Raw genomic sequence first — 11,543 nt, forward strand, 5'->3', positions numbered from 1 at the left:
GTGAGCTTGATTTTTATTTGTTTGTTATTTTACAAATGGTCTCACCTTACCGTGTTAGGCAGGGTGAGAAGCTTGATGAGGAGTTTGGCATAGAGACGACATTTCTGTGCATTAAAAGGTGCTGTGTAAGGGCTCCTAGGTGAGGTATTTAGGGGATGTCATATTCAGGCAGTGCTGGAGAGACTGTATCTTTTGGCTGGCTTGGGAACACATGGGGTCACCCTGGAAGAGCGGGAGGAGGTGGCCGAGGAGAGGGTCTACTGCCCCCGCAACCCGGGCCTGGACAAGTGGCACAGAATGAATATATGGGTGTTTTGTTTTGTTTTTTTTATACCTGACACAACTAATGGAAGTATGTGACTGTTTAAAGCCACCATCAGTGCTCCTTTAGTTTATCAATGCTAAATCACAAACTATAGGTGAGTCAGTGTTCCCTGTGTATAAATGGTTAAAGAGTGGAGTCATAAAGAAAAATTATTATTATTTTATTATTTATTATTTTTTTGTTAGCTAGACATTTGCAACATATAAGTCAAGGCAGAATACACAAAGTCTCAAAGGTAACATATTTACATACACAGAATTATGTATACATGTATAGGGTTTATAGGCCTATAGTTAGCCCTAGATTGACAACCAAGTAAGGAATGTCACACAACATTCTTGTGTACTAGCCAAATATGTGGATTGTTAACATACCTTTGTGTGCTTAGTCTGATACCACTCAGAGTCACTCTGGGTTTTGGTTTCTTTTTTCCACATTGTACTCCAATGCGGCACCAGCAGAGTGCAGTACCAAGACCAGAGAAGAAAAGATGCTCAGATGGTTAATGCCAGAGGACTACAAACTCTAAGAGTGAAAAGAATAGTAAAGAATTTAAAGGGTGTACATTAGACATGGGGATTTTTTTTTTTAAATAGTTAAGTATTGACCTCATAGAAGCTAAAATGACCTCAACCTGACGAATTAAAGCTGTGAACTGGCACATATGCGTTTAACATTAGTGCTATAAACAGGTTATGTATAAACGCAAGTAAAATCTTGAGTAAAGTCTAAACTGCAAACTCAAAATGGTTATTTGAGATGCTCTTAAGTATACCTTAGTGAAACCAATCACTGCAATCCTGGTATATGGAAGAGCAATGGAAACGTGCAAAAAAGAACTTGGTGTCTGAAGGTGTGTGTGAGAGAGAGAGAGAGAGATTCTGCAGATAAGTGCTTGGTAGTGACGTGTATGAAGTGTGTGGTGTCATTCCAGTCACTGTGTGTTCAGGAGTGTGATGTCTTGGGGGACTAAACTGTTCTGCAGTCTGGCAGCGAGGGCCCGGATGCTCCGGTACCTCTTTCCAGAAGGCAGTGGGGTGAAGAGTGTGTTTGAGGGGTGTGTGGGGTCCTCCACAATGCTGGTGGCTTTGCTGATGGAGCAGGTGCTAAAAGTGTCTGTGATGAAGGGAAGAGAGGCTCCAATGATCTTCTCAAATGCTCGTTGTAGGGTATTGCAATCGGATACGGTGCAGTTACCATACCAGACAGTGATGCAGCTGCTTAGGACGCTCTCGATAGTCCCTCTCTAGAACGTGGTGAGCATGGATGGAGGGAGATGGGCTTTTCTCAGCTTCCGCAGGAAGTAGAGACGCTGTTGGGCCTTCTTAGTTATGGAGCTGGTGTTGAGGGACCAGGAGTGGTTCTCGGCCAGGTGGGCACCAAGGAATTTGGTGGTCTTGATGACCTCCACAGAGGATCCACCGATGTTAAGTGGACAGTGATCTCTCTGTGCTCTCAATCATCTCCTTTGTTTTGTCAACATTCAGAGACAGGTTGTTGGTTCTACACCAGTCCGTTAGCTGCTGCACCTCCTCTGTATGCTGACACAGTCGTGTCATCGGCGAACTTGATGTGGTTTGAACTATGCATTGCTGCAAAACACCTGATGGAAGTCGGTGATTTTTCCTAGTGGAAAAAGAAATGTAAACAGAAAATAAAAAATGACCTAAAAATTGAACTCTGTGCTACACCACAGGTAATATGTACTGCAAACTATGAATGATTGCCTTACCTGAAGGTCCTTTCTGAAAGGGTGTTCTATAACTAAGCAAATATAGAGTACTTGATGACAACCCATGTTTAAAGCTCTATGTATGAGCATGGGTCTCTTTTTACTGAATCTCAAATTCTCTCTTTACTGTAAATGTTGGACCGAATTCTAAAATGACACAAAAATGTTTCAAGTTTCTCTTTTTGAAGTCTGTTTTTAAATCAAAGCCAGCGTCCTTCAGTAGTCTTTGTGCAGCCGGCTTAATTGTTCTCTGAATCCTGGACAGAGTTCTGTTTCTCTTACAAGACTTGAGTCTTTCAAAGGTTAAGTGCTTCAAAATATGCACAATGTCCTCCACTGCTGAGCAGAGGCATGCTCGCTGCTTCATAGAGAGCATTGCACTAGTCTTAGACATGGGCTAAACTTCACTTGGTGACACTCATCTAAACAAAGGATTTCAAGCAGAATTTACATTTGAGGAGTACAAGAATTCCTGTTTGCTCACCATATTCATCATCACTGTTTAGCATTTTTATCAAACTGTTAAGAGTGATGATTTAACTCAGTGCCACACACAGAAACCTCTCTGGCCTTAAATACCGTGGATCGTTCAAGCCATGCAGAATGCTAAAAAAGTGCACTATCATATTGATATTGCATGTTGGAGATCTTTTACTTTTTTGCTGTCTCGTGCTGTTCAGGATGTCTTTGGCTTGCTAATCAGTCACAGTCAATCACAGTTATTTTGTAATACTGGCAACTGCAAGTTCCCAGCTAGCAGGAAATCCTCCCACAGCGTTGAAGACGTTCTCACGGCCTTCTCAAGAAATGTGCAAAGAACATCTGAAGGACGTTTATCACTAAAATAAAGTTCCTTACAAAGGTTTGTCTAAGACATTATGTTTTTGACAGCAGTAGTCTGAAGATGTTTTTACTATTAGCATGTAGCACTGCAGGAATGCTTCACAAAACAACACAGTGTGACCTGTTACCTCAATAACACCTCCTCACATTACAAGACTGGTTTTTTTTAAGAACGTTTGGACATTTCAGGCCTCAGTCTCATCCTGAGATTATCAGAACTAGTTTACCTGGTTGGGACAGGAGCAACAAGACAGGAAAAGTTAGCTTTTATTTATCTTTTTCTCAAGTACCATTTCCTCCTGTGGCCATTAGTCAATCCACACAAGGTCAGTTCATTTCAATAGACAGAGTGAAGATAAATCATTATTTTTCACAGTGCCTAAAAATGGACGTGGACATAAAAGACACAGAGAACTTTTTATTTTTGGTAGCCTTCAGGGTGTTAATTATCTTACAGCACAGGTCTCCGTGTCCTCTGCAGTATCCATTTAAGAAGCAACAAACACAACACAATGTAGGACGTTCTTTGATAAGAAACCGACACTTACTTACTGTACAATTAAACTACAAGTGCACTTTTTTCTGTTCTGAAAAGAAAGAAACGACACATAACTGAGCAACACTTTGGTCAGTCATATTTGGAATGTTGTTTTGAACATTTTTCTTTTTTCAAACATCGTCATTCGCCGTGCGGATTTCCGTTCATGGACCCGCACTTAACTGAAAACATTAAAAAAAAACTGTAAACTGTAAACACCATATATCATGCTCGTTACATGCACTTTGTGACTGTTCATACGTGACTCTTCCAAATATTTGGATGACACCCAACTCACATTTTAGCTTCACTGCGTTTCCAACAAAAGATGTGCTTGTGTTATGACCTTTAGCAAAACAGCGTTTCATAAAAGGCAATAATTCTGTAAGGCAGAACTATATTTGGACAGTAACACATTCATATTTAAGCAATTTGTGCATCATCAGTATATACAGAATAGACACATTTGACATCTTTTACAAAGGATCCAAGGTCTTAACAGACAGTAAAAGCTATTTGAATAAAAAGGAAAGAAAAAGGTTTGAGGCATTTGTGAGATTTTGGCTGAAAAAACACTAGAATGCAGCTTTTTTTAAGACATACCAACAATAGATACTTAGTTAAACAATTCCCCTCCAGTCAGAACAGAGACACCACACAGCTGCTTGCAGTTTGTTGTATACCCCACTGGAGGGGCAGGTTGAGGGTGAGCAATAAGGCCACCACATAATGCATGAGGTCTGGGGTTCAGTAGCATTTCATCAAACCTAAATCAAGTATTGACTTTGCTATACAAATCCAAATCTTTGAGTCTCTCACAGAATCCATCTGACGATTACACACAACTCGCGTTTTTGTTGGCAGTTACACTTTGCCTTTCATTATAGAGTGAAGCATGTAGGTGCAAAAAGCTGCGTCTTTCTATATCAGGATGGCTGTGGCTCAGAAGGTAGAGCAGGTTCTCTAATGATTAGAAAGTTGGTGGTTTGATTCCCAGCTCCTACAGATTGTGTCTAAGTAGCACTGGGTAAGAAATAGCTTCCAGTGCATACATGTTATTCAGAAAGTGCTTTGTGGGTGAATGTGGCTTGTATGAGTGTTCAGATATAAGTGCTGTAAAAATATTAAACCTTAACTTGGTACAACTAATTAAAAAAAAGGTAAACTGACCAATTCCATGATTGACACCAAAGACCTTCTACAAACCTCTCTCTAAAGTAGAATTTTTCCACTCTGGATTGAGACTCAGACCCCTCTCAGACACACACTCTTTAACTTGAATCTGATGGCACCTAAATGTGTCATTTTCAAGTTAAGTAAAACCTTGGTCAATATGATAACCGCGTCACAGGATTATGAGCATCTCTTCCATCTTTGTGAGTAGCTCGGCTCATTATAATAACGTCACGTATACGATGATTAATATAATGATCCCTCCCACAAAATGGCATCTGCGTGGGAGGGATGGTACAGATGCATAAAGAAACGTGTTTTCAGTAACAATAGTAGGAAAAGCTGAACATTCAAAAGTATCGTTACACTTTGCATGACAAATACTGCACGCTATGGCTCTCTCTGTCACAATTATGCCTAAATAAAGCTGAGCATAGAGACCAGTTTTCAGAGAAGACAATAATCAAACAAAATGCACATTACATTATGGCAAATTACTTAAGGCAAGATGATAAACAAAGCTTAATCAAAACAATTTTTGAGAATTATTGGTTACTTTTATGCCATTAAGTGAGGACTTATAAGAGATTCCAAAAAAACGAGTCATTCTCAGACTGAACAAACATTGCAACAATGGAATCATCACCAGCTCCCAACCCTAACATGAAAAAAGAGATATAGCAAGAATGGCACACAGAACTTAATAGCCCTTTTTTTCTGTAAACCTTTTAACTTGACCTTTCATCAGCACAGATTAAAGATTGAAAGCACAGAAAAAAGTCACTGCACAAATCTTACAATACAAGTTCACCATAAGAATAAATTAGCAGTCTGGAACACATTGGTTGTCGGCACTGCAACACTTTAAAGCTCACTGCTGACATGTCCAAGGTATTAAAAGTGACCAGAATACATTTTAGAAAAGGGAGAGAGGGTTTGATAAATATATGAGACAAAGTGAAGTCATTAAAGCTGCCGTCATGTCTTCAGACATTCTGGAGTCCTCTCTCGTGGCCGTCCAGCTGCACCTTAATCTTGTGCAGTTCTTCGATCTCCTGGTGGTGGCGCTCTGTCTTGTGGCGAACCAGAGAGCGATAGAAGTGAATGGTGAACACCACAAAAATCACCCCCACCGGGACCATGATGATGGTGGAGGCCAGAGCAGCCTGCCAGCCGGGGTTCTGCTGCGAGGGGGTGGTGGTTTCCAGAGGGGTGGCTGATGTGGTAGTTGTCTTTTTGATCTTGCCAGATTCTACAGGCAAGAACTTGATCCAGCAGAGGAGCACCACTTCTGCTAAAAACAACAGGATCCCCAAGGCCGTGGAGAAGCCCCAGGCCAGCTCGATGTAGTAGTGCATGCGTTCGTGAGGCGACTCACTGACGGAGTTGAGGTTGTGGATGTTGCTGACAGCTTCCACATTAGGAAGAATGCAGGTGCTGATCAGCAGAGCAAAGAGGTGCACTGCCACCAGGATGGTGGTGCACACACTGAAGGCGATGAGAAGCAGACGAGGGTAACTGTATTGAACTTCCAGCTGCACCTCAACCATGGCCACCTGAGACATTTAAACAGAGACATATCCAAATTACTCTACATCCATGAGTACATCAAAGCACACCAACACAATGCAAACTATACTACGCAAAAAATTTCAGGCATTTTCTAACCCTTCTGTATGAGGTCCCATTAACTGTGGTCAGAAGTATTTAAGCCACTAAGAAAGAGCAGTTTTTTGGCAAGTCCAAGCCTTCAGAAACTTTCTGGAATGTTAACTCTCAAGTCAGATAACAACCACCATGCTTCCAGGGCTGAAAAATAAAGCCAACAAACTGCAGTCCCTCAAATGGAGGCTTGAGTTGGCTTCAGCATGAATAAATCTCTAACTCCAATGATCAGGGGTGTCAAGCATAAGGCAAGAGGGCCAGAATTGGCCCAGCAAACACCCGGTGGCTGTGTGTGTGTGTGTGTGTGTATATATACATACACACACACACACACACACACACACACACACACAGGGGAAATGAAGCGGTTTATGAAATTTCAGTTTCTGGGTCAGTGTCAGATTCTGTTTCGAAGGCAATGCGTTTTGCTCTGTCTGCCTTACTCTCCATAGCAACAGAGGCTGTGATGAGAAGCCACAATGCCAGAACAGCTACAAATGCTTCTTCTTGATGAGCAAAATAATTAATTTACTATGGAGATAACAAAACAGCAACTAAGTTAACTATATAGCTGTTACTTTGTGGGAAAATTGCTGTCCAAATTTGATCACAACAGAACACAAGATGTGCTTCTCTGTCAAAAACTTAATTCATCAACTTTAACGATATATTTAATTTATATTGTCAGAAAAAACACTCGTCCCATTAAGAATGCAAATGGACAGCACAAACATGACACTTAAAACCACTTCCTTCCTGCAGGTTAGTGGGGATTTTTCATATTAGACTACACTGACTAACCATTGCAAAGCCAGACAACAGTGCAGAGGTCCTGCTGGAGGCCTTCAGCTTGGCACGGCTCAGATAGAGTTTCCTCCACGACAGTGCCTGCACTGAGTGGTGGTTGGAGCTGACCAACTCCAGGTAACTACGTCGCACCCAGTCCCTGTAGTCCATCCCGCTGTTGTCTGGGGCATGCTCTGCGACCCCTAGGGCTGGAGAACCCATAGGCACATTCAGCTCACTGCTCATTTCACCTGGTGGATATGAAGCAGAGACAGGATCACATCAATGACCTGGTGTCTCAGATCCCATTACAGATTAAGATTAGAGATATGAGATTAATACACGTGGCATGTTTAAACGATAATAACATAAAAGGTTTTTTTTTAAAAAAATCTCCTGCAAGAACCCTTTGACATGTACCACTTTTATGCAAAAAATGAAGCCACTTTAGCGTGATTCTTAGCTCTAAATATAGTCACAGCTCTTAACTGCTATTCTATCACATTACCAGGAACTTTATTTCAAAAGCACTTCCTCAAATTAATGACCAAATTATGATTGATTGAGAAGCAGGAGACAGTGTTAACCTTCTGATCAGCGTACTGTGGGACATTTAACAAAACCAACATTTTTTTTAAGTGACTCATTTTGAAAACAGAAAACTTCCCTTGTGGTCACAGGAGATACGCATCAGATACAAAAATTTACATTTGGTGATGCTGTGGACAATTGTAGCTCATAAATCATCAATCTGTGACATTCATATTTTTAACCATACAATACTGCAGCATTTATAGCCAAGATGGTTTACCAGCTCCTGCCCATATCTAGGTCTGTTTACATATTACAAAAAAAGAAAAAAAAAAGATACATCATGAGTCCTTCAGTTTATTAACTGCGATGTTATCATAGTAACCCAATAAAGTTTATATATAAAGAAATGCTCGGTTGTGAATGTTGATCTTTGCTGTGTTTTCTCCTGACCATCAATCACAGGAGCTCACTATCCAAATACTCCCAAAACTCTGTGTGTGTGAGTGTGAGAGAGCGAGAGAGAAGAGGGGGGCTGTCTCAACAATGTTTTGCACCAACAACCTATTGGCAAAGAGCCAGGGGAGCTAAAGGGAGGGAACAGGAAATCACTATTGTGGAAAAAAAGACAAAGTTAACGCATGAATACAAACAGCCATGCCATGAGTAAAAACACATGAAAAAAGCAAAGACTTAAGCATGTATATATAAGCACATATCCACTGGCATATTCTAAAGTGATGCACTCAACAACAATATTCAACAAACTGCACAGCAGCAGTACGTCTATCTCCCTTCACGATGTGCAAGCACAGGCTGTGCAAACACAAACCACTGAATTTTACAGTTTGCACTTTAACCATTAATGCGTCAGTACTTATGATAGTTAGATATATAGATAGTGGTGCGCACTATCTCGCCCACTCTCTTTCTCTCCATCTATCTATATATATACACACACACAGACAAGTGCAAAACGGTGGCCCCATGGTTTTGCAGGGGTAACACGTTTCAGCAGATGGGTGCACCTTTACGTCTCTATGTATATTTAGAACTCTGGTAAGTTGGCAGGATCCGTTTACAGAGTTTCGCTAACAGAAAGCTAAAATACCGCTGTTATTTCAGTCAGCGTTAAACAGTAAAAGCCGGAAGACAAGATGCTAATACTTATGCAAAAAATCTGGTGCGCATTTTAGCCTTAGTCCATCTTCATCTGATATGAGCACCATAACAAAATTCAGAAAAAGCAGGTCTCTACCAGCTAGCTTATTTAGCTAGCCATTCTCAGCAAGTTCGCCTGTTCCTTAACTTTCCGTCTTACCTATCCGCCAAAGTGCCTTTGAATCACGGGTGCAAACTCCGAGTCAGTCCTCTCTCCACGTTGTCACCCGACAAATGAACACTCTCCGGTCCGCTCCGGGTGTTTTGGTCAAACAACTTCCGCTCTTGGCTTGTAGTTGATCAATAAAAGTACCCCCGTTTCACTCCTGCATCTGAACCAGGTCCTCCAACTGCACTGCTCTCCTCCATACCCCGACAACCTGCGTGACAGTTGCGCTTCAATTCCAAGTAAGTTCACCTGCCGCCTGGTTTCCTGGTTCGGATGGTGCGGTCCCAGCAGAGCGCAGAACGGAAGCTGAGGAAAACTAAAGTCCTTAAAATAAAAGGTTTCCGCTTGGGCGTGTAACTTTCAAAATAAAAGCAGGTTGAAGCCTCCCGGTGTCTCCTACAATACAAGGAAGACTGTTCAAAAACCCCTTTCATTGTTAATGCATAAAATAATTCCACATAAAACACTTAAAAATAATTAAAGAAAGTTTAACAGTGAATCCTGTTCCCAGTAACACTGCATTATAAGCACAAATAGTTGTCTAGACTGGGTTTAGAAAAATAATGACTTGCACCATGTTTTGATTGTTTCTAGACCCAGCAATGCTTTATGTCACAATCTCTAAAGTAGGCCTCTCACTGGGTTAATAAGATACATAAATTAAATAATGTTATTATACCTCTCAAAGTATGTAATAAGACCTGTAATGTTAATTTTAGATCAAACTCAAAAGTGCAACTAACTCTAACTGGTGGGTAAGATCATCCAGGGCTATTTTGGAGGTAATATCCTCTGTAAAGCTGACAGAGTGGTTATATCCCTCACACCACTGGCACTAGCAAAATGCCAGTATGTGGAAGTGCATTTACTGCTGTCAAAACTTTTTTTTTTTTAGATGCATCTATTTAAAGATTTTTCATCCAGGAGCCAGGCTCACGCTTGCCACTCATGTCAGTTTCCTGTGGCTGAAATATTGTATTGTATATTATGAGAAATCTTGCCTTATGCACAAAACTACTTACCTGTAGAGATCTTTTTTTGGTTGTTTTTGAAATTATATTTTAAGAGTAACTCTTGACAAATTGTCTATTTAATTTGCATACATGCTTTTGTTGTTGAATACCTATGTAGTTGCTGAAAGTAGTTGGTCATGCCTTTGCACCTGCTGTGAGAATTGCGAAACTTTACAAACAGAACAGTCACTGCTGTTTGTAAAGAGCAGTGTGTGTGCTGAAGTGGTCTCAGATATAATCCGGGAAACACTGGACTTCTATGCTCCTTTAAAAATGTTGCTGCATTCCTCAAATGATGAACTTCATATGGAACAATAACACTACATGTCCTGAAAACAGCTGTAGACATATCAACAGCCCCCCTTGACATCCTTCGACAAGGCTGACTAGCGATAATCTTAATCCACCTCGTGCCAACTCTGACTCTCAAGTATTATTGTCTTAATCTCAGTATAACTGCAGAGAGATCATAAATAGCAATAAATTTACACGTGGTCTAATCAGCAGATGAAATTAACTCATTGGGAGTAAAAGAAGAAGAAAAAATCCAACTAAATCTGGTATTATCCTAATGTAAAGAAATCTGTTAATAGGCCAATGAGAGGTAAGTGTGTCTGACTTCTGTAACATAACTGGTTCTTATTGTAGATTTACAGTACTGTGCAAAAGTCTGGAGCCCTTCTTATTTCATTATATTTTTCTAGGAAAATACGTGTAGTTAAAAAAGCAAGCAAACATCAGTGAAAATACAATATTTGAGGACAAACATAGTTTATACAATTCTAACGAGCTTGAAAATCAATATTTGGTGTGACCACCTTTACTCTTCAGCAACTGGGTGTCTTAGGTAAGCTGTCCTGTACTTTCTTTAAGTAACTTCAGGAATTGTTCTCCAGGGGTCTTGAAGGAGATTCAAAGCTCTTCTTTGGATGCTGCCTGCATTTGTTCTGCTCTCTGTCAAGATGATCCCACACTGCTTCTGGACTCTGAGGAGGCCAATCCATGGCTGATAGTGTTCAATTGTGTCTTTTTTAACCAGGTAAGCATTTACTGCATCTGCGCAGTGTGTTTGGGATTACTGCCATGTTGAAGCTGTTGCTAGTCAGATACTTTCTAGATAATTTTGCATGGCAGATCAAAATTTGACGGTCCTTTTCTGTGTTCATAATTCCATCAATCTCCAACACCACTGGCTGAAATACCAAACCATGACAGAGCCTTGTCTTATATGCATAAAGACAACTAGTGCACAAGGCAACTTGAAAAAAAAAAAAATACAATAAAGTATGACTCCTTGGAAGAAGCAGCCAGCCCGGAAATGGGTATTATCAATTATCTTCTGTGGATTAAAACACATGGCATATGTGCTATCTATCCAAAATAAGATGTTTACTATAATGCAAAAAAATCCCCAAACATTGCTGCTCATTGATTTATTTTTCTTTAATACTTACTGGGGAACAGCCAAACTCCTTGGGACGGAGGCGGGTTAATTCTGTTTGGGTGTTTGTGATGCTGCTTTGGTTTTGGGAAGGAACAACAGCTGGAACAGCTTCAAAGCCTGCCCACACAAGTCACAATAATAGTCTCAATAATAAGCACGCAGA

The 11,543-nt window shown here is 40.5% G+C and overlaps 1 protein-coding gene across 1 annotated transcript; it reads right to left on the reverse strand.

Annotated features, from left to right (window-relative positions):
• Positions 1-3,298: 3,298 nt before the first annotated feature.
• On the reverse strand, positions 3,299-9,238 carry orai2 (ORAI calcium release-activated calcium modulator 2). The gene is made up of 3 exons (XM_084940834.1): positions 8,915-9,238; positions 7,078-7,313; positions 3,299-6,167 (listed from the first exon to the last, which is right to left on the reverse strand). The coding sequence occupies exons 2-3, from the start codon at positions 7,306-7,308 to the stop codon at positions 5,598-5,600; spliced, it is 801 nt and encodes a 266-aa protein (XP_084796960.1). The 5' UTR covers positions 7,309-7,313; positions 8,915-9,238; the 3' UTR covers positions 3,299-5,597.
• Between the last annotated feature and the right edge of the window lie 2,305 nt (positions 9,239-11,543).

The sequence above is a fragment of the Perissodus microlepis genome, chromosome 10 (assembly GCF_051167445.1).
Source record: "Perissodus microlepis isolate ML-2025 ecotype Zambia chromosome 10, ASM5116744v1, whole genome shotgun sequence".
Taxonomy (NCBI): Eukaryota; Metazoa; Chordata; class Actinopteri; order Cichliformes; family Cichlidae; genus Perissodus; species Perissodus microlepis.